Consider the following 23585-nt stretch of genomic DNA (forward strand, 5'->3'; position numbering starts at 1 on the left):
CAAAATTTATATTTTATTTGAATTCAAAAATTTTAAAATTGCTTTCAAATTCAGGAAAGTACCATAATGCAGGACCCCAGGGGGAAGCCTCATATACAGAGACAGATAAATTAAATGTATATACTGCAGACAAGCCAAGAAGGTGTGTAGATTACATATTTACAGCACTTGATGTTTTCTGAAAACCATATTTATACATTTTATTACATTTACAAAAAAGGCTTCCACTACCATTTACCTACAATAATGAAAAAAAATTTACACCTTTTTTTCCTTTCTTTTTTGGTACTGTACAAACTTTGTATAATAAAAATATATCTCTGTACAAAAGATTTTTTTGTGGTTTTTGTTTTACTTTTTTTTTTTTAGCCTCATGGGATGGCGGCGGGTATATGGTGTGAATGGTGGGTGAAGGGCCTAGTCTGCCCTGGTCGCTTCCAAGCCTCTGGAGGTGGAGAGAAAATGCCAGAGGTGGGAAAGGGTAATGCACAGCAGAGGGCTGGGTGCCCCACAAGCATGTGCTCCTTGGGCATCTCCTGGGACTTCACAAGGGGAGGGGTGGAGGCAGGGCTGGAGGAGGAGTCCACTGGTTGGTCTCAGAGGAGTGTAAGAAGGGGGGAAGGGAGCAGCCAAAGAGCTTCCTGCATTTGCTTCCAGAGAAAGAGAGAGATGAACATGTGAGTGGGTTTGTCTGGACTGGTCCTCTCCTGCCAAGCCCAGGGATGCTGTGACCCAGAGCAGGTGTGGGCAGCTGGGCTCCTGCCATTGCCAGTTGCATCCACTGGAAATTGACACTCTCACTTCAGTCCGTCTTCACGTGAGTCAGATCTCATGGTTTCAACTCAGAATCTGCTTACAAACCAGGTGTCCCTGCCACTCCACTCCTGTATGTTTCTATCTGTCATTCCAATACGTGATCTGAACATCTGAGGCCAGCATGTCACACATGCACAGGCGCTTAAGCCCACGGGGACCTTCCCGAGGACAGAGAAAGGGGCTCTAAATGCCACAGTTTGATTCCCAAACTCATTAGCTTCTCAACAATACTTAAATGGAATTCATCAATGACCCAAGCAGGATAAAACTCAAAATTAATCAAATCTACTTGCAAGGAGCTGGAGAGCATATGCCTTATTCACGCCATTCTTTTGATTCAGAAGTTCCTAGGGCCTCTGTCTGCTATGGCGAAGGGCTGCTGGGAACCAAGGGACCAGCACCAGCTCCAGGAAGCCTGGGTACCGGGTCCTTGCCCTGATGCTGCCAAGGTGGAGAGAACAGAACCCAGATAGGATGCATGGGTCCCCTGCCTGGCCCACCAGCCTTGGCCACAGTCCTACTTATTCACCGACTCCTCCCCCTTCTAGACCCAGATTTCTGCAGCTGGTGTAGTGGACTTGGGATTCAGACCCACACTTACTAACTGTGTGGCTTGCATCTCTTCACCTTTCTGTCTTCTCATCCATCTGGAATACTATATCCTACGTTCTGGGGTTGCTGTGAGGTCTAGAAATGAACCACCTGAAGTGTCAGGCAGAGAGGAGAAACTCAGTTCACGGTAGCCATTATTTTTGGACCCTGGGGTTGTCTTGCTGTCCTGTCCCTTCCAGCACCTCTCCGATGCCTGCAGACTTGGTGTCCCTGTCTGGGCCACACACCTGTTTCTCTCCTCTTTGTCAGTTAACAGCCAGACTTGACCTTGGGCTCATGGCCAGCTTCCTGCCCTTACCTTCCCCAGACGTGCCCTACTTCTTCAGTGTTGCTTTCAACCTAGGAGGACTTTTTAATTCACTGGGTTTAGAGCTCAGTAAAATTATGTTAGAAAAAATAGAAACTGATTTCCAAACGATTTCTTAAGATTGTTTTCGGCCCTTGGGGTTATCCTTGCTGTCGTTCTGCGGCTGGGACCGTCCACTTGCAGATGGCTGGTCTCTGCGTACTGACCACCATGGGATGCATCTGCTAACATCTACTGCGTCTTCTTTACCTCTTCTCTGTGTTTGTGGGGAGCAGGGCATGGGGCATCTTTCACACACATTTCGCTTTTTTAAGCTTCTGTGGTCTCTTCCGTAGGACTCAACTGAAGGAGAGGTATGTGTTTGTGTGTGTTCAGGCCCATACACACACGTGCACACCCACAAAATCCTTTGCTGTTTTCAATCCATAACATCCTTCCTCTGACGGCAGCCGGCCCCTCTTCCGTTAGGGCCCCGAGTCAGGGCGGAGTGGGTGTCCTCTCCAGGGTGATGGGGGCGGATGGTGGCAGGGCAAGGGCCCAAGTCCCAGCGGTAGCAGACACGGGCGGAGAGACAGACGAAGATGGGCACTGGGCACTGTGCCAGGGGAGCTTACTTCCTGCCCCCTGGAGAACTGGGAACAAACCAATCACACCAGAGTTTGTAAAACAATAGGGGCAGTGGGTGAGGGGTGGGAGCAGAAGAAGGCAAGAGGAAAGAGGCAAAGCAAAGAAGGAATAAGGGGAAAGAATGAAAGAAAATCAGTTGCCTTGATCTTTACCTTTGATTTTTAATCCTCCCGAACTAAGGGTGGAGGTGTAGGTAGGAAATATGCACAGAAGAATATATATTTTCCTGATGTCATTTTCTTCCCCCGGGCAGGGCCAACTTACCTGTCAACCACAGGAGCCCCAGCGCCTAGGGGTTGCTACACTTTTAGGGGCCCAGGAAAGTGTTTTTAGTTTCTTTCAAAATCAGAAAGAAAAAAGTGAATATAATAATAATGGCCATGTAATAATGAATCCAGCCTGGATTATATTCATCTTTATAACAACATAGTTGTAAAGTACCATTTTAAATTTTAAACAGAGGAAAGGGTCCATGAAAGTCATAACACAGCCCTGCCCCTTGCCCTCTACTTGCTGACCCCGCAGGCCTCGATGACTTCCCCGTGTGGGGTTTATTTTAATTTCAGCCATTCTTGTTAGGCATCATTTGAATTTATCATCTTGTCACTCATTTTAAATGTATGTGCGTCTATTCAGGGTGGTTTTTCACGCATCGCCTTCCTAAGCCAAGCAGCACCTTCTCTGCTCCAGCTCCGGGAGGGCCGGAAGCGAGCAGGGGCCTTCGCGGAGAGCTGTGTGCTGGGCCGGATGCTCCGAGGCCTTGGATGCTGGCGAGGGGCAGTGCGAGGGCTGCCTAGACCTGGAGCAACCAACCCCAGGTGACCCAGAGGTGAAACCTCGTGCACACAGGCACCTGGGACCCAGCGGAGCCCCAGATGTGGAGTGGCAGTGAGGGTGTGTGTGCAGGTCTTGGGACATTCTTGTTTCTTTCCTCTACTGTTCAATAATTCTGCAACTCAAAGTTTAGAGTCACTACAGATCACCTGTAAGGCCTGATTTATGTCATCAGGGGGGATTCTTCTTTTTTCGTTTTTGCTTTCTATTTGTATGAGTAGGAAAAAGTAAAGATGGAGCAGAAAGGTGAAACCTCAGAACTAATTTGCACATGTTAAAATGATCCCACTGAAAGAATTTCTCCTCCTTCTTTAAATATTTGTTTTGGTGCCGAAAAACTCAATCAATTACTTATTTGTATTCAATAGTTGCCTTTATATATTCTGAAGATAATTTTTATTTCTTTATGTATAAATTATCTTAGTACTTACCATTTTAAGCTTAGACTTATGCAAGAGAGATGATCTAGAGAAAAAAATTGGACCCAAAGAGGGGAGGGGAGGGGAGGGGAGGATGGGGGACAGCCTGGCAGAGTGCTTAAAGCTGGGATGTTTGAGGGCTGCAGCACTGCCTGGGCGTATGGTCTGAGACTCAGGCTGAAGTGGTGAAAATACTCCTGGAGTTGATGTGAGGATGAAAGGAAGCAACGCACGCCAGGGACCGGGCAGTCAGTGCTGGTTAGTGGTTGTACAATCCCTTTCTCTCTCCTGGCATTTACCGGTCCCGCATTTCCCGCCAGCCCACCCCTCACACAGCCTGCTCCCTCCAGGAGCTGCACGCGTGTCGGGCGGGACTGCCCATCGCATGCGCTGCCACAGACAGGAGCATGGAAGGAGAGCTGCCCTGCTTAGGGTCTGGCTGATGACCCCCTTGCCCTGTTGGAACCCCACCTCTCTGGGCACTGGGATACTTCTCCCCAGAGCCAGGCTCACTAAGGTCAGGAAGGCACCTGAGAGAGGGCACCTGCCTTCCCCAGAAAGTGGGGTCTGCGGGAGACGACGTGGTTCTCAGAAGGGTGCGGCTTGCACACCTTGTGGGGGCAGTTCCTGCAGGTTCCCAGGCCCCAGAAGGAGGGCTGTCGGTGAGGAAGGACACAGCGGGGAGTGGCCGTGCCTTCTAGACTTGTCAGCTCCTCCTGGCAGGCCTGTGTGTGTGTGTGTGTGTGTGAGAGGGTGTCCAGTGGACCCACGGGAGCCTCCGTGTGTGTGTCTGCCCCTCTGTCTGTGTGATGGGGGGCCCTCCTGCCTTGCCCAATGCCAGGGATTGCAACTGCCCATCTATTACGCTCTCGGTGATGGATAGTTCTATATGTCAACTGCCTAGGCTCTGATGCCCAGTTGTTTGGTCAAACACCAGTCTAGATGTTGCAGTGAAGGAGTTTTTCAGATGTGATGAACATTTAAATCAGTAGACTCTGAATAAAGCAGATTACCCTCCATAATGTAGGTGGGCCTCACCAATTAGTTGAAGACCTTAAGAGAAAGGACTTGAGGTCCCCCTTGAGAGGAAGGAATTCACCTCCAGACAGCCTTTGGGCTCAAGATTACAACCTCAGCTCCTGATGGAATTTCCAGCCTGCAGGCCTGCCCTGTGGACTCCAGACTTGCCAGCCTCACAATCCTGTGAGCTAATTCCTTAAAATAAATCTCTCTTTCTCTATATCTAGATATACAATACAAACATACACACAATATGTACATATATCTCTCTCTAGAGAGTTTATATATATATGTATGCATATGTTGTGTATATATATGTATCTCTCTCTCTCTCTGGAGAGTTCTGACTAATACACCTACTTGGATATTTTGCTGAGCCTAGTGGCTAAGAGCACAGTCTCTGGAGCTGCCTGCCTGGGATTGGATTCTGATCCTGCTTCTTATTAGCTGTGTGATCTTGGCCAAGTTAATTCCTTTCTCGGTGCCTCAGTTTCCCCATCTGTAAAAAGGGTGACAACAGTCTCCGACCCAGGTGTACGGAGGTGTCTGCCTCAGTGGCCAGCACAGGGCAGCACTGGGCACTCAGTCCCTCTCACACTGGACGTGTCTGTAGGGGTGTGTGTCTCACCAGCTGCCGGAGGTGGGGCTCTCAGTGGCGGTGACGAAGGCAGCCTGGCCTGGAGGCTATACCGCTGTACACACCGTGCTGACTGTGAGCTCCGCCTCGGTGGCCATGATGTCTGTGGGCTGGATGTTGCGGTCGTACATCGGGTTCTCAAACGTGGCCCGCACATTGGTGTTCTCGTGGCCAGCGTAGCCGTTGAACGGAACTTTGGGTCTTCTCCTGGGAATGAGACAGAGCGTGACCAAGACGTCAAGAGAGGAGACTCGGGGCCCTAAGAGGAGAGGGAGGCTCTGTGTTCCCTTCAGAAGGTCACAGCTCGCCTGAGCCAGGAGGGCTCTGGGTGGGTCAGGGAAAGGGAGAGGGCCTGGCGCCCATCGTGCGACACCCCCGTCCCTTCCCCGTACCTGTGCTTGTAGAGATAGAGCACAAAGCCCGCGATGATGAGCGCGATGAACGGCACCAGGATCGCGGCCGCCACCGAGCTGCTGTTGGACGCAAAGTGGCGGCCGATGGACTCGGGGTCTGATTCCAGCAGCCTGAGGTCTGCAAAGTCCCAGAGCAGAAACCTCAGGTCACAGACACAGCGGCCACTGTGGTGGGGCTTGGGGTGCTGGCCGGGGCCCCCCACCTGCCTCCCCCATGCACTGGGCCATCCTCCCTGGAGAAGTGTGGTCAGTCCACACGAGCTGGTCAGGTCTGGGGAAGCCAGTCTGCGGGAGAAGCTGAAACCGTGTCCCAGAATAAAACCTTAAAAGAGAGCAGCCCTTTAGAAGCTTCCAAACTTCTTTCGGCCATAGAAATTTTATCACATGAAACCTTACAAGGACGCCAAAACATACAGCACATGAAGGTGGACCTGCTCTGGAGGGCGTGGCAGCGGTGCTGAAGCGCCTGCCCCCTAGGGTCTCCCCTCCTCCTCCCCGCCCCTCGCCCCAGACTGGGAGCACTCAGAAGACCACGGTGAGAGCCTCTGCCCCTGTCAGCGAACCGAGGGGGCTGAGGCTCTGTCCAAGAGGGGACGGCTCTGCCCGGCACACTGGCAGTCAGCCGCGAAGCCAGAAGAAGAACTCGGTTTCCTGAGGTCTCTGTGGTGTGTAAGGGGCCAGGGAACTGCCTTCAAGTCTTTGAAGGGCTGCTGTGTGGAAGAGGGAGTGCTTTTACTCCAGGCAGCTAAGAGGATAGAGCTAAGAATAACTCCAGGGGAGGAGCAGGGCGGAGTGGGAAGCACAGGGAAGCAGGTTTCCGCTTAGGACAGGGAGGAGCTTTCTGAAGGTCAGAGCTGCGAGAAAATGCAGTGCGCTGCCTCGGTAGACGGGGGGTCCCGGGGGACAGGGCAGTCAGCAGCCGGGGTGTATAGAGCTGCCCATCAAGCACCCGGGCCTGCCTCCTGTCTCCCCCTGAACTGCTTCCCAGAAGCCTCCCCACATTAGAGGCTCTGAGTCAAGGCCAGTCTCTGGCGTGAGGATGCCTGACACTGAGGATGCTTGGTCCAGGGTAAAGATCCCGGGGAGGAACTCGGGAAGGAAGCCTCCTTGACGCTTAGTTTTCCCATCTGTAAAATGAGGACAGCAATACCACCCTTCCGGGACTGAGACTGCCCTGAGAGCCCCACGTTGTAATGCTCGGGGGGTCCCGGGGATGCCCGAGGGCTGGCCGGATAGTGTTGTGGGACGCATCTGAGACCCAGTGTCCCTTCAGCTGGGGGCTTTCAACTCCAGGGCAGAACATGAAACTGTTTGGCAAAAGTTGAGGGTATTATGTATTGCGCTTCTTTCTGGGGAGATATTACACAGCTTTTATCAAAATCTCAAAGGCGTCCCTGATGCAAAAGAGGCTAAGAGCCCCTCTTGGACTGTTGAACTTCACCAAACCCCTGCCCTCCATGCCAACATACAAGTTCCTCCGCCACCCGCTCAAGCTTACACTCCAGGGACAAACGCTAGTTACCAAGTCTTTGAAAGCCGAACTGCCCAAAGCCTTGGCCCTTGACAGCGCCTTGGTAAATGAAGGTGCCTCCGGAGGACTCTGAGGAGACCTGTGAGGGCGGGAGCAGACAGAGTAAGATGGGAGGCACGCCGGGAGGAGCTAGAGGCCCGGCCAGCCAGGCCGGAGACACGCCCACAGGTACACGGTGCCAACAGCTGGGGTCACCCGCCTGCCTGTCACCTCCACTGACATCGGCTCTCTGCCCACACCCAGGCAATGGCGAGGTGCTGGGGATAGGGCAGGGGCTCCAACTGCTCATAGGAGGGAGGGAGACATTTTTATTTCTACTGGTCGAATCACTTAATCTGTCGGTGCCTCAGTTCCTCATTTTAAAATGGGAACAATAACAGTACTTATGTCATAGGGTTGCTCTGAAGATTTATATGAGCTAATGTAGGTAAAGCACTTAGAACACTTAATAGGCCCTGAGTAAATGTTAGCTATTATTATTGTGATGAAAAACTGAGTTTTAGAGCACCGCGGAGCAAACCAAACCATGATTAAAATGTATCTAGCAGATTGAACGTACTTTGGAAAGTTCATCCCAGTTCCAATAGCTATTAATTTGGGGGCGGGTAGCTGGGGACATAACTCCTCCTCGCTCTGTCTGTACTTGCCTCTGTGATGCTCGTGTACCAGACACAGACACGCAAACTTGTGGGCTGGGGACCACTCGGCCGAGGGCGTGCTTGCTTTGAGGATGCTTGTGCTACCGGGGTTCCTTCCGACTCATGCTCCATCCCCAGGTGCAGCCCTCTGTCTGTTGTGCTTTAGGCTGACCCCCGCTCCTGTCCCCCCAAACACACCCTGGGTGACAGAGAAGTGGGCCCGATTGTTGGCTGTAGTCCCAGGCAGCCCCTCCGGCTGTTCCTGGCCCTCCAGAGCGCCATTTACACGTAGCCCTTGGTCCACACTCCAGCTCCAGCTCCCAGCTTTACCCTTGTTCTCTCCCCTCTGGCCATCCTCCCAGCACAATGGGGTCTGCTGTCCTGGCACAGCTTTTGGACTATTACTATTGACGCCAGCCAGGACCAGGATACCCGAGGGGATCCATAGAATACTCTCAAGAATCCCGAGGAACTAACCCCATGTACCAGCCCCCGGAGAACCACTTGCTTCTCGTGTGATTATCAGCAAAGTCACTCAACCCACAGCCCTCTACCAGCTAGCCTTGTCCGTGAGGATCCACCTTGACGCCTGAGCTCTCTGCTCCTCTGGCCCCGTGACCTCTTCCTCCTTCCCACCCTTCCGCTTCTAGCTTCAATCATCCAAGACAGGGAAGCTGAGGATGTGACAGATGACCGCTCCACTCCCCTGCCTGTGAGATTGGAAGGTATGCACAGAGGAGTGTCACTGCAGAACTTCCACCCGAAGAATGCCTTTGCATGGAACAAGTCTTTCCCACAAGGGAATGCAAGAGAGTTGTCTCCTTTCTCCCAGCTCCTGGTGTCTCAAGCTGTGCTCAGTCACCCACAACAGGCATCCTCAGATGTGAGAAGACGCTCAGTGTGCATCTGGGACTCAACACCTTCTCCCAGCTCCCACCACCACATCGTGACCTTCAACTTGCTTGAATTTACTCATGTACTGCCAGCCTCCAATCTCTTGCTTTCCGCTCACACATCAGAACCTACTTCATCTCGCTCAGATGCACTGACCTTTAGACTCTCAGCCTCCTGGCCCTTGCTATGTTTCCCTTTGCTCACTTCACTAGCAGATGAGGACTCCCTTGTTCTTAGTCCTGGCCCCAAAGAAACCCTCCTCCCAAGTTTCCATGTTGATCCTAAGAGTTACCAACTTCTCCCCTCTTCCTCCCTACCAGTGATCTGGGAATCAGGGATGGGGCAAGGGCACAGGGAGGGCAAGGACTGAGTGAGGTTTTGCTGAACTTACATGCCCATCTAAGGCCCAGTGATCATCTTTGAACTTATTCACAAAGACCTCCACAGGCCCTGTAACCTGGTAAACTTGGAGGAGGAGATGGAAATCTTCTTTCTTGTAAATTCCTGGGAAAAGAAAGTTCAGAGGGTACACTTGAAAGATCTAGGAAAATTTCAAAACCCAAGTCTGTGGGTCTGTGGGTGTGTGTCTGAGTGGGATTTCACGTGTAGATGTTGGTATATACATCCCATGTATAGCTGGAGTTAGGTAAGTGTGGTGTGGCCTGTGAGTTTGTACAGGCTGAATGTGAGGATACACAAGAATGTGCATATGTGTTAATAATCAACTGGATTACTGACCTGTGGTTGTGCTCCTGTTTACACAGGCATGTGTGAGAATAAAGGGAATTGGATTTTGTATATGTTACGGGGTCAGTTAATGCATGGGTGTGCTTACAATTCAGTGGGTACAGGAATGCATGAGGGCACGTATATGGGAGTGTGTGAATGTGTTTAGGACTATGGCTTAGAGCAATTGAATATGAACGTTAGTTGTGTTTGTGTGTGTGTGCATGAATGAGTGGCTGTGACTGCATGTGGGGTTGTGTATTCATGTGTACAGTCATTCACTCATGCATCCATCGTTCTACTCATCTATTCGAATAAACACTTGCTTTCTAAGATATTCAGTTTTTCTGATTATAGAAAATTTGAAAATTGGGGAAATTTTGGAAAATGCAGAGATGCATGAAGAAAGAAAATTCACTCCTGATCTCACTTCTGAGAAATAACCACTGTTAATATTTTGGTGTAATTACTTCCAATTTTCTTTCTTATGAATATAATTTTTTCCTTCAAAAACTGGAGTCCCATTTTAAATGCATTGTAGTAGGTGTATTTCCTCCCAAACTGGCATAATATTGTATCCAGCAGACATACTATAATTAATATATCCATTTCTTTTGAGACAATTTTCTATTCCCAGGTTTTATGTTATGGAAATAGCCCTGTAATGTGAACATTCTTTATTGGTAAATGTTTGATTCCCTCTATAACTATTTCTTATGATAAAAATTCGTAGAAGTGTAATTAATGGGGCCAGTCATTTTCATGGCTCTTGATACAAGTTGCCACATTATTTTCTAGAACTATACTATTTTATACTTTGACCAGCACTGCATTAGTACCTTCACTGGACTAGCACCAGAGTTTATTGCTTAAAAAAATCTTAGTGGGATAAGAGGAAAGTGACATTTTATGTTTACTTTTTTTTGATTATTGCGAAAAATATTTTTCCATTTGTTTATTAACTGTCTGTACTTTGGCTTCTGGGAGTTCTCTGCCCCTATTTTTGGTTCAGTTTTTAGGGATATCCGTCTCTTTTTTCTTTATTTGTAAGAGTTCTTTGTATGTTCAATTCATTAATGTTTGTCATCTAACCATTTCCCTTTAGTCTGTGGTGCTTTTATCATGTAAACAAAGATGAATAGACACTTCCTCTTCCCCTGCCTACCAGACTAGCCCTGCAAGATAGTACAAGGAAGTGACAGTAGACTCGTTCTTGTGAAGAGCATGTGCCCATCACCCATACCATCCGCAGGCTTTCCCGGAGGTGGCCTGCCCCTTACCAGCCAAGTGCAGCTCCACGCCGCTGTGGTCAATCATGGTGGCGTTGACCTTGCTGTTGATGACTTGGAAACCAGTCACTCTGAGCATGGCTGGCTGCTTCTTCCCCTGGTACTCATAGGCCCCTTTCCATAGGGAATTCTTGGCAAAGACATCCCCAGGAACTAGAGGAATTGAGAAACAGATGTGAGAGGGGCTGTCACGTGTGCTGGTAGAATTGAGGCCACCTGATGATTGACCCCAGTTCACTCCCTGAGATTGTTTTCCCCAACATCTAACACGCAGGAGGTAGTGGAGTGTTCTGGCCTCCTTGTGATGCTCTGTGTCTCAGAGTGGATGGGTGGAGGGAAAGAGAGAGAGAGAAAGAAAGTGGATAAAGAAAAAAGAGAACATGAGGGGACAGGGGAACGAACTAGAAGAAAGAAGAAAATAAAAGGAGGGAAGGGGTTGAAAAGATGGAGAAAGGGCTTCCCTGGTGGCGCAGTGGTTGAGAGTCTGCCTGCCGATGCAGGGGACACGGGTTCGAGCCCTGGTCTGGGAGGATCCCACATGCCGCAGAGCAGCTAGGCCCATGAGCCACAACTACTGAGCCTGCATGTCTGGAGCCTGTGCTCCGCAACAAGAGAGGCCGCGATAGTGAGAGGCCCGCGCACCGCGATGAAGAGTGGCCCCCACTTGCCACAACTAGAGAAAGCCCTCACACAGAAATGAAGACCCAACACAGCCATAAAATAAAAATAAATAAATAAGCAAATATGGTTAAGAAAAAAAAAACCCAAAAAATCAAATGTATTTAAAAAAAAAAAAAAAGATGGAGAAAGAGAAAAAGAGAGGAGAGAAAACCAATGTCATAAGATAGGAACATGGACTAATGGAGTCAGGCAGATCTGGAGTCTCATCTGGGCTGTCAATTATCAGTTGTTTGATTACATACAAGAGTCTCCACTTTCTCACCTGTGTAGGCCACATCTGTAGTTCTGTAAATGGGGCTGTCCTGCTTATCTCGTCAGGGGCTGAATGATTGTATGTCACATGATGTTGGGCACATAAAAGCATATAATGAATGATAGCAACCAAAATTGTTATTTATCCTTATAATAATTTTCTAAGGAGAGTATTATGAGCCTGATTTTAACAAAAGGTAAACTGAAGCTCAAGAGGTGAAGTTTCTTTGTCCAAGGACACAGCTGGTCAGTGACCAAAATGGAACTTTAATTGAGTTTGACGCCAAATCTAGTTTTCTTTCTTGTATAACACACATGCTAATACGGTAAATAAAAGTATAAGTTTCAAAAAAGGATATGATAGTCTAGAATAATTTTGCATTGGTCAGGCCATACCTGCAGTTCTGTGCCCAGTTCTGGACCTCACACTTTGAAAGGCACAAAACTTGTCTTAAAAATGTACCATTTCCAGCAAGCTCCCTAGGCAGGACCTGGGTGTATGTGTCTGATCACACACTGGCCAGCCCTGTGCCAGAAGAGGTTGGCTCCAGAGCTTGAAGCTCAGGACATGTTTCTAGAAGGCTTTGGCTCTCAATTCTGGATGCAGTTCCTGCTTCCTTCAAGCTCACTTCCTCCTGAGGTCTGCCTGGGGTTGGGAGGTGGGTGGGGAAATCTGTTCTGCTCTATAGACTGTTTTCACACCCTCCTATTGGGTACACAGAAACTCATGTGCATGTTTCTGGGTAAGTAGGTGACGGAAGCAATACCAGTTTCTTGAGCCAAAGATCTAGACCATACCTACCTGAAGGTTGAGTGAGCGGAGGCTCCCGGGCAGTGTTGATGGGTCTCCCACTGGGCCGGACCTCTGCTGGGGAAAGAGAATGGAAGAAAACAGGTTCACCCTATGGTCTATGTTCTATTGGAAAAATAATAGCCAGCTCTCTGACATTAGGTCAATGGGTTCTTTGAGATATTGCTTTGGACTTATCCTCTTAGACCAGGAGGTAGACTACTTTGTCTGGTGAGATATAAAGAGTTAAAAGGAAATCCATTTACCAATTATAGTCACTGAAATATTAAGCAAAAAATTAGAATATAGCTATATATGTGATTTTTTATTACTGCATTAAATAACAGGATCTAGTAGTAGGTCCAGTAACTATTCTAATCTTGAAGTAGTCAGGAACATAAACAACATTTCTTTCTTTTTTTTGTCCATGCCACATGGCATGCAGGATCTTAGTTCCCTGATCAGGGATTGAACCTGTGTCCCCTGCAGTGGAAGCGCGGAGTCCTAACTACTGTACCACCAGGGAATTCCCAACAACATTTCGTGATATTCATAACTATTGTAGTGTAATGTGGAAATCTCTGCAGTCTCTACTGGTGACAGATTGATAGGTATTGCTAACACTACTACAAGTTTTTGTCTATATCCTAAATTAAAGAAATGCTAAATTTCAGTAAAAGGTAAAGGAAAATAAAGATGTCTATTTCCCATCCTAGCACACAGATCTGCTGAATGCCGCTACTGAGGACTCTTGGTTGAAGGGCCTCTGCTTTCCCCCCAGAGGTCTGGCACAAAGGACGGCCTTCCGCCAATCAAAAGTAAAGTGCCTAAGTCCTGGTAAGGGTTTCAGTGGAGTGCTTCCCTCCCTTGGAGTCACGATATTAAGACAGAGAAGCCCTCACAGGCAAAGGCAAAAGGAGAAGGCTTTGGGCCTGAGCCCGACAGCCTAGGTTCTGGTCCCAGCAGTGCCACTTAGTGATTGTGTGACCTCAACTAGTCACGTCACCACTCAGAGTCTTGTCTCCTCATCTGAAACATGGGAAAATACTGAAACATATCTCCCAGGTCTACGCTAAATAAATGTGGTTATGAACGTGAAAGTCACAGTCAATAAATATTAATGTCTTTTCTTCTTTTGCAGAGAAACAACAGAAATATCTGTCTTGTTGCCAAGTAAAGGGGGGGACTCCCCCTACTGTCTCCAACTCTGAGGTCAGCTTATGTTCGGGGGTACAGAAGGCTGTGGACATATTTTCCACAGTGACTCCATGAAGGCGCACCTCTGAACAAAATGCCTTTATTGTCTTAGGTTTTAGAAGATGAAGGGAGCAAAGAGGGAGAAAGCATTTTATGTGCCAGACACTGTGCTAGGCACTTTATTCATGTTATTTCATTTACTCCTTCTCTCAGAACGGTGAGGTAGACATTATTATCTTCATTTAATAGAAGAGAAACTTGTTAGAGGCAGAGAGGTGAAGGGACTTACCCAGGGTCTTATAGTAAGGGGTTGAGTTGAGATTCAACTGCATCTAAAGCATTTTGTATTTTTAAATGCAAGTACCTATTATAGCATTAAAAAAATACTTAAGAATAAATGTAACCAAGGAAGTGCAAGCCTTGTACATTGGAAATTACAAACCATCATTGAAAGAAATTAAAGATCTAAATAAGTGGAAAGATAGCCCATGCTCATGGCTTGGAAGACTTAATATTGTTCAAATGGCAATACTCCCCAAATTGATCTACAGATTCGACACCATCCTTATCAAAATCCCAGCTGTTTGCAGAAATTGACAATCTATTCCTAAAATTCATATAGAAATAAAAGGGGCCCAGAATAGCCAAAACAATCTTGAAAAAGAAGAGCAAAAAGGAGGACTTACACTTCCCAACTTCAAAACTTACTGCAAAGTTATAGTAATCAGGACTGGGCAGTAATGGTATAAGGACAGTTATACAGATCGATGGAATAAAACTGAGGATCCTAATATAAGCTCACACATTTGTGGTCAAATGGTCTTTGAAAAGGGTGCCAAGACAATCCAATGAGGGAAGAATAGTCTTTTCAACAAATGGTGCTGGGACAATTGGATATCCGCATGCAATAGCATGAATTTGGACCCCAAAACTCTTAGAAGAAAACACAGGTACAAATCTTTGTGACCTTGGATTAGGCAATGGTTTCTTAAATATGATAGTAAAAGAAAAAGAAAAAAAAAAAAAAAAAAGGCACAAGTAAACCTATAAAATATAGATACATTGGAGTTCATCAAAATTAAAAGCTTCTATGTTTAAAAGGACACCAACAGGAAAGTGAAAAGACCCAAACTCATCAAATTGCATACATTAAATATGTGCAGTTTCTGTATATCAATTATATCTCAATAAGGCTGTAAAAAAATCCACACCTGAAAAAAAAAAGAAAAAAATTAACACAGGATAAAATGGAGTTTAAATTTTAGGTGATGAATGAAATAAAAAAGAAAGTACTGTAAATTAAAAAAAAAAAAGGCAGTGAAAAGACAACCCACAAAATGGGGGAAATATTTGCAAATCATGCATCTGATAAGGGTCTTATATTCTAGAGATATAAAGAATCCTTGAAGGGACTCCGGACCAAGATGGCAACATAGGAGGCTCCTGAATTCCCCTCCTCCCACGGATACACTGAATGTGCAGAAGAAAACAGATCAATTCTCTCCGACAGAAATCCAGAAACTAGCTGAGTGACACCTACACATTGGGTGACTGAGAAAATACCCACATCAAAACAGGTAGGAAAGGCTGAGACACATTCTTGAAATAAACCCCACCCCTGGCACGGCACCATCCAATCAGGAGGGACTCCCAACTCCCAGGTTTTCCCTGAGAGTGCTGAGTTTGTACCACACATCTAGCACCCTGACTTTTAAGGCTGCCACCTGAGGGATGGGTGCCCAAATCACCTAGCTCTGAAGGCCAATGGGGCTTGGGGCATGTGTTCATGAGTTCCACAGGACTACAGCAAACAAGGAAGCAGTTTTTAAATAGACACAGTAGAAACCCCTGTGGCAGTATACCTGGTCTCACACTGAGGGAGCAGGTAAAAATGCACATGTCCCAGTTTCTCCCTGGAAGGGGTCTGACTGCATACTTTTCCAACTGTTGCCTGAGAGTCTACTTCTAATCAGCCTGCATCTAGGTGCTGACCTCTGTGGGACACTGATGGGTCTTGGTACACCCTCAACTACTGGGAGCCGCTAGGAATAAAGACGACAGCTTGGACAGTCACAAAGGTTTGGGAGGCACCAGGAGACTGGGCTGCACTGACTGATGAGGTTCATTGCCTAAACGAGACCGGTCTGTGAAGATTGGGAGAGCTGCCTGTTTTATCTAATGAGTAGAAACCAACACAGAGAATCAGGGAAAGTGAATCAACAGGGGAAAATGTTCCAAACCAAATAATAAGATAAATCTCCAGAAACGGATCCTAATGAAACAGTGATAAGTGATTTACCCAATAGAGAGTTCAAAATAATGGTCATAAAGATGCTCACTGAGGTCAGGAAAGCAATGCACAAAGCAAGAATTTCAACAAAGAGAAAATATTTAAAAAGTACCAAATGGAAACCATAGAGCTGAAAACGTAATAATTGACCTGGAAAATTCAATAGAGGGGTTAAACAGCAGGGGTTTCAGTGGAAGTGAAAATCTAACGTAAAAACACATGAAAGTATAAAACTCACTGGTAAAGATAAATATATGATTAAATTCAGAATACTCTAATATTGTAATGTTAGTGGGTAAATCACTTGTAACTCTAGTATAAAGATTAAAAGACAAAAATGGTAACAATAACTATAACTACAATAATTTTTAATTGGTATACAATATAAAAGATGTAAATTGTGACATCAAAAACATAAAATGTTGGGGAGTGTAAAAACGTAGAGCTTTTGTAAGCATTCCAAGTTAGGTTGTTATCAGCTTAAAAAAAGACTGTTGTAAATAGGTGTTATGTAAGCTTTGTGATAAACACAAAGCATAACCTACAGTAGATATACAAAATATAAAGTGTAAGGAATCAAAACATTGCCCTTGTACCAAAGCCAGACAAGGACACTTTAAGAAAAGGAAATTCCAAGCCTGTATCCCTGATGAACATACACGCAAACATCCTCAAGAAAATATTAGCAAACCAAATGAATGGTACATTAAGAGGATCATACACCATGATCAAGTGGGATTTATTCCTGGGATGAAAGGATGGTTCAATATACACAAACCGATAAATGTGATACTTGTGCACTGTTGGTAGGAATGTAACAGTGTGAAGGTTCCTTCAAGAATTAAAAATAGATAATGTGTAATCATAAATGTAAAGGATCAATAGTCAAAGCTAATGTATAATTATGTAAAGGAATAATACGAAATTTTTAAAAGCTGGGTTGCTGTTATAGGAGCAGACATGAATAGTAGATATTCTCTGTAATGAAGAAAATAATAATGTAAACCGATACAAGGATAGAGATTTTTATTCTATAAAAAAAAAGAATTAAAAATAGAAATACCATATGATCCAGCAATTCCATTTCTATGTCTCCAAAGGAAATGAAATCTCTGTCTTGAAGAGATGTTCACTGCAGCATTATTCACAATAGCCAAACTATGGAAACAAACTAAGTGTCCACTGATGGATGAGTGGATAAAGAAAATGTGGTGTATATATACAATGGAATATTATTCAGCCTTAAAAAGAAGGAAATCCTGCCATTTGTGATAACATGGATGAATTTGGAGGACATTATGCCAAGTGAAATAAGCCAGACAGAGAAAGACAAATATTGCATGCTACTACTTACATGTGGAATCTAAAAAGTCAAATTTATAAAAAGAGAGTAGAATAGTGGTTTTCAGGGACTGGGGGGAAGGGGAAATAGGGAGAGGCTGGTAAAAGGATACAAGCTTTCAGTTATAAGATGTATATGTATAACATGGTAACTATAGTAGATAATACTGCATGGTATAATTGAAATTTGCTAAGAGAGTAGAACTCCTGTGCTCTCACCAAAAAAAAAAAAAAAGATAAATATGTGAGGTGATGGATGTGTTAACTTGACAGTGGGAATCCTTTCACAATGTATATCAAATTATCATGTTGTATACTTTAAATATATTGCAATTAGTTTGCCAATTATACCTTAATAAAGCTGGAAAAAAGAAATCAACAGGACATAAAGGAGTTCTTACAACTCAACAAGAAAAAGACAAATAGCCCAATTAAAAAATGGGCAAAGGATTTGAATAGACTTTTCTCCAAGGAAGATACACAAATGGCCAATAAAGAAATGAAAAGATGCTCAACATTATTAGTCATTAGGGAAATGTAAATGAAAACCACAATGTAATACTACTTTATACCCACTTAGGATGGCTATATGCAAAAAGCTGGACAATAATGGGTACTGGCAAGGATGATGTAGAGAAACTAGACCCCTGGTGCGTTGCTGGTGGGAATGTAAAGTAAGTGTAAAGGCACTTTGCAAAACAGTTGGACAGTTCCTTACACTGTTAAACATTGAGTTATTCTATTCCCGGATACATACCCAAGAAAATTGAAAACATATATATACAAACAGAACATGTACACTTATGTTCAAAGTAGCATCATTCATAATGGCCCCAAAGTGGAAACAACTGAAATGTTCATCAATGGACAAATGGATAAACAAAAGGTGGTATATCCATCAATAGAATATTATTCAGTCCTAAAAAAGAATGAAGTAATAACACGTTACAACATGGATGAACCTTGAAAAAATTATGCTAAGTGAAATGATCCAGACACAAAAGGACAGATATCATATGATTCCACTAACATGAGGTACCTAGAATCAGCAAATTCATAGATATAGGAAATACAATAGAGGTTATGAGGGGCTGGAGAGCAAGGGGAATGGAAAGTTATTGTTTAATGGGTACAAAGTTCTTGTTTGGGAGGATGAAAAGATTCTGAAAATGGATAGTGGTGATGGTTGCACAATATTGTGAATGTACTTAATGCCATTGAATTGTACACTTTAAAATGGTTAAAATGGTAAATATTATGTTTTGTATATTTTACCACAATTAAAAGTTAAATGTACCCTAAAAAAGAAAAATTATACCACTACCGTTTGTGGAACACAAATATTACTTTCCCTAAATAAAAGAAATTTACAACAATTCATACAATGAAAATACATTATTAAATTCTAGCTCTGATAAAGGCTCTGAACCTGAAGCCTTCTCTCTCTGAGGGGCAGGACAGCAGAGTACTTAAGAGCATGGATTCTGAAGTTAGACCTGCAGGGTTTGAATCTCAGCTCTCTCCCTTTACCAGCTGGTGACCTTGGGGCACGTTACTTAACCTCTCTGTGCCTCAGTTTCCTCATATATTAAATGAGGATATGAGTAACACCTGCCTCACAGGATGACTGCAAGGATTGAGTTAGTACACGAAGTACTTAGAACAATGCCTGGAATGTGGTGAGGTGAGGTCAGCACCTGTAAGAGACATCTTACTGAATGCCATCCTAGCACCAAACCCATCCTTTATCCTTGCTGGATTCTTTACTTAAGACTGGACTCAGATTACCTTCTCCAGGAAGCCTTCCCTGATTCTCCCCTCCCCCTTAGGCTGAATTAGTGCCCTTCCCATCAACCCCACAGCATTCAGTGCATCTCTATGTTCCTGAAGGTACTGTTATATCTGATAATGTGTGTGTCTTCCACAGCTGAATGTGAGCTCCTTTAGGGCAGGGTTTGTGTCTTTCACGTCCCCATCCCCCATGCCCAGCACAGCCACGCACAGTGATAATGCTTAATAAATAGAGAACAAATGAATGAAGAAGAGGGGGAGGGAGGTCTGAGACATCGCGGTAACCCTGAGGGATCTGTGAGTGGGTACTGTTTTATCAAGGTTATGATATGCGTATATGCGTAACGTGTTATTCCAGTTTAGTGGAACACAGAGCTTTTCTCCGTCTGATGACTAAGTATAACCCTTTGACTACTGTATACTTAACACTGGGCAGAGTGTTTAAGCTCAAGCAGAAGGTAGCAAGGTAAAACTTGGGATGGCTTCACTCTGTGCCTCTTTAGACTACTCTGGTTTCATCTCCTAGACTCAACGCCTCAGAAAATCAGAAGCAGGCTCCAGCTTCCGGAAATCGCATTTCTTTCTTCTCTTTGGCCCTCTTTCACTCAAGCTCAGCTGTCCCCTTTGGCCCCCCACCAGCTCACTGAGGGGGCACACTCACCCAGGCAGACGGGCGGTTTGCCTGTCCAGCTGCCATCTGCTTTGCATGTGCGGTGCTCGGAGCCACCCTTGAGGGAGAAGCCCTCCTGGCAGGAATAGATGAGCGTGTAGCCCATGGAGGGCAAGTCCAGGGCCCCAACGTTGGCATGCGTCGGTGTCTCCGGCTGCTTGCAGTGGTGGGCTGGGTGACAGGGAAGACGCTGCTGGGAGACGAGGGTCTCCAGAAGGCCTCTCCACCACTCCCCTGTTCCGTGATGGACCACCCCCTTCCTTTCCCTTATGGGCCCCTTTCAGATCCAGCATCCCCTCCCCAGCCCCAGCCCCACCCCAGCCTTGATGTCTATACGAGTGGCCAAGATGGAGATCGTGTGGATATTGGCTCAGTCAACCCTGGGGGAACCTAAACCTGCAGCAATTTTCCTGAGGGAAAAGGAGTAATTATGGTCAAAAGCCTGAAATCTTCCATCCTGAGGGCAGGCCTTGTAGTTGTTAGTATTTGCTGCCATGGGAAAGTTCTTTCTGTTTCTTTGCGAAGGCATAGGAATTGCCTTCAAATATCGGAAAGGCTTCTGTGTGTAAATATCTTCTGTGGGGCTCCAAGGGGTAAGGGGTACAGAGACCAATACTGGTCCCAGTGAGGAGTTGTGAGCTCTCTGTCATTCAGAGCATTCAAGCATCTCCTAGATGCCCAGCTGGGGGAGACTATGAGTTGCCAGGAGGAGTTGTCTGGGCTGTAGGCGAAGCTTGCACTCACAGACACAGTCGGGCGGGGTTCCGCTCCAGGTCAGGTTGGGGAGACAGGTCCTGGTGGTGGAGCCCTGGAGCAGGTAACCTTTCTGACAACGGAAGATCACAGTGCTTCCAACCTGTGGCCAGGACGAAGTTCCCACAATCACCTTCCATCCAGCGATGCTTCATCCCTGTCACCTGACTGCTTACTTTCCCACGACGTGACTCCTACCCACCCTTCTGTTTCTCTGCCTGATTAAATCTTATTTATTCCTTGAGGCAGCTTACATTATGCCTCTTCCACAAGGCCTCCCCCAGTTCCCTGGGCCAGATCAACACTCTCGTGGGATATATCATATTCTGTTGCGGGGGGCTGAGTGCCTGACCCAGAATCAGAAGACCCTGGGTTTGAGTTCTGGCATCTACATTTACTCACTGGATGCCAGGCTGCACGAAACTCTCTACACCTTAGCCTTCCTGTGTAGAGCTGGGATGAGTAGCCCTGCCACACTACGCTGGAATGTTGTGACACTCGAATGTGAGGGTAGATTGGATAGCATTTTATAAAATGTGAAGAACTGTGCAAAGTAGAATATTACTGTGTGTGTCTCTTCCCTCCATGAATCTATAAAGTCTTTTAGGGCATGTCCCCTATAGAATCTGGAGCTATGCTTTGTAAACAGTCTCTTGAGCAGAATTGCTACCCTCCCTGCATCCCTCCCTCTGCTCCACTAGCCCCTCACCGTCTGACGTGACACTCCCTGCGGCCACCAGCTCCATCTCTCCGTCTCTAATCCGCGCGGCACGATGCTGCCAGACCAGCTTCCTAAACTGCAGCTCGGATCACACTATTTCCCAGCTCAAAACACTCACGTGTCTCTGTTACCTCTGGGAGCAAACTGAAACGCAAGGTGAAACCTAATTTCCGCTCCCTTCCTCCACGCCCATCACCTCGTTCAGCAAATGGTACCCCTATCCACCCAGTCGGGCAAGTCGAAAACTTCAAGTCGTCCTTGATTCCTCTCTTTCCTTCAACCCCTCCATTCAATCCTTCAAGAAGTCTTCTTGGTTCTACCGACAAAATACCTCCCGAGCCCTTCACATCTCTCTATGTCCACGGTCGCTACCCCGGCTCAGTCCCACCCTCATCTTTCTCTCAAGATGCTGCAATAATGTCCTATTTGTCTAAGCGCTTCCATTCTTAACCCCTATTGTTCATCCTCTCCTCAGGGTCCTGAGTGATAGTTCAAATGATGGATCAGATTAAGTCACCTTCAAACGGTTTCCTATGACATTTAGAATAAAATCCAAAATGCTTATCATGGTCTTATCATGGCCCTATATGGCCTGGCCCATGCCCTTCTCTTTTCAAAATTTATTATGTGATACTTGGTGCATAGAAAAGAATATATGGCACATATACAGACGTGAATCATCGTAATAAAATGGACACCTTAAGTGGAGCCCACCACTCAACCTAAGGGTTACAACATCATTGACATGTTTGTCACCTGCGTGCTCCTTCCCTGCCCTGTTCCTCAGCTCCCCTCGGTGAAAACCGGTCTCTTGAATTTTGTGTTTTTCATTTCCTTGCTTAGTTAAAAACTAATTCTATCACATATGCCTACATATATCTCCAAACAATATAAATTTTTCTTGGTTTTAATCTTTCTAGAAATAGTATCCTACCACTTTTGACGTTCAACACTATGTTTCTAACAGTCATCCATGTTGTGTGGAGCTATATAGTTCCTTAATTTTCACTGCTGCGTGATGAACCATCCCGTGGCTACACCAGGATTTTTCTCATTTCTTGGTAACACGTACGAGAGTGTCTCTGGGGTTGCTTACTCTGGGTCATAGGATGTGTGAATATTTAACTTCACAAGGCAGTGCCGGGTGGTTTTCAAACCCAGCCTAGCACTTCGGCCTCACGTCCTTCTCCTCTCTCTTTATGTTCCCGACCCGCTGGCTGGCCAGCTTTCTGGTCCTGCAACCTGCCAAGTTCCCTGCCTGAGGCTCCTCTGCCCTGGCCGTTGCCTCTGCTGGGAACACCCCCCCAGCTCTGCACAGGGCTGGCCCTTCCCACCATGGGCGCCACAGTTCAAGTTTAGGAGGCCTCTTCCCTCACTCCGCTTCCTAAAATGGCAACTCCCCGTCACACCCTTTTATATTATGCCATGTGTAGTGCCTATTGCTCACAGAAGTGATCTTGTTTATTTATTGTCACCAGCCAGGGAACTCCCGTAGAGCAGGCACTTGGCCTGTCTTGTTCCCACTGTATTCCTAGCGCCTAGGATAGTTCACGGCAGTAAATAATTGATAAATCCCATTGCTGGGTTAGATCCCAACCCGCCATTTCCGGCTTAGTCCCTGATATCCCCTGGGCACATTGGGGGCTCCAGTTCATTGTCCTGCCTTGAACACACCCATACTTCCCTGCTTCCTCCTGCTCAGAGGGTCCCATCCAGGTTGTCCACATCCTTTCCTTTTGAAGCGCATTCTGAGATGTGTCCCTGGAGCCTGTATCCTGCTGGGACGGGCCCACTGGGCAGGAGACTGTCTCCCATGTGGCAGTTGCTGGCTCCCGCCACCCTGTCTGAGCCCCGTAGGGTATGGGTGCCCTGGGGACAGAGGGTCCATCTGTCTCTCTCATTTCTGTCCCTGCCCCAATCACGAGGGGCTGCTGGGAAGTGTCTGTGGAGCTACACGCGAGTCAGTTCTTCCACATCAGCTTCTCGGGGTTGGTGTAAACGCCTGCCTGTTTCTGAGGGGGCATGTTGTGCAGCCTGGCTTGAAGAAGCAGGCTGCTTTCTCTCTCCAGCTTCCAAGGTCTCATGCCCCCTAGTGCTGTCCTGAGGAAGGTCCCTGGGTCCTCTGAGACTGATGACAGTGACAAGAAGGGACAGAAGGCAGACAGGCCCGATCTCGGTTGACCTCGTTACCTGGTAGCCCTGGGAATTGTTCTGTATCCCAAACTGTGGCACGCCAGGGTCCGCACACGTGGTCAGCGTGGGGTCTGGATTGCAAAACAAAGAAACAGACCATGGTCAGGGAGGCTTTCATCGCCCCTGCTCACTCTGAGAAACAG

At 46.4% G+C, this 23585-nt stretch overlaps 1 protein-coding gene across 1 annotated transcript in view; it reads right to left on the reverse strand.

The window, feature by feature from the left end:
- Positions 1 to 382: 382 nt before the first annotated feature.
- CSMD2 (CUB and Sushi multiple domains 2) overlaps positions 383 to 23585 on the reverse strand; it is a 653956-nt gene continuing 630753 nt past the window's right edge. The window contains exons 62-71 of the mRNA XM_036829393.1: positions 23440 to 23513; positions 20520 to 20631; positions 19767 to 19946; positions 12499 to 12561; positions 10755 to 10916; positions 9140 to 9252; positions 7208 to 7295; positions 5665 to 5803; positions 5264 to 5479; positions 383 to 2367 (exon numbers count right to left, since the gene is read on the reverse strand). Of these exons, the coding sequence (XP_036685288.1) occupies positions 5320 to 5479; positions 5665 to 5803; positions 7208 to 7295; positions 9140 to 9252; positions 10755 to 10916; positions 12499 to 12561; positions 19767 to 19946; positions 20520 to 20631; positions 23440 to 23513 (1091 nt within the window). The 3' untranslated portion in view covers positions 383 to 2367; positions 5264 to 5319. The remainder of the gene's footprint in view (positions 2368 to 5263; positions 5480 to 5664; positions 5804 to 7207; positions 7296 to 9139; positions 9253 to 10754; positions 10917 to 12498; positions 12562 to 19766; positions 19947 to 20519; positions 20632 to 23439; positions 23514 to 23585) is intronic.

This window comes from Balaenoptera musculus, chromosome 1 (genome assembly GCF_009873245.2).
Source record: "Balaenoptera musculus isolate JJ_BM4_2016_0621 chromosome 1, mBalMus1.pri.v3, whole genome shotgun sequence".
Taxonomy (NCBI): Eukaryota; Metazoa; Chordata; class Mammalia; order Artiodactyla; family Balaenopteridae; genus Balaenoptera; species Balaenoptera musculus.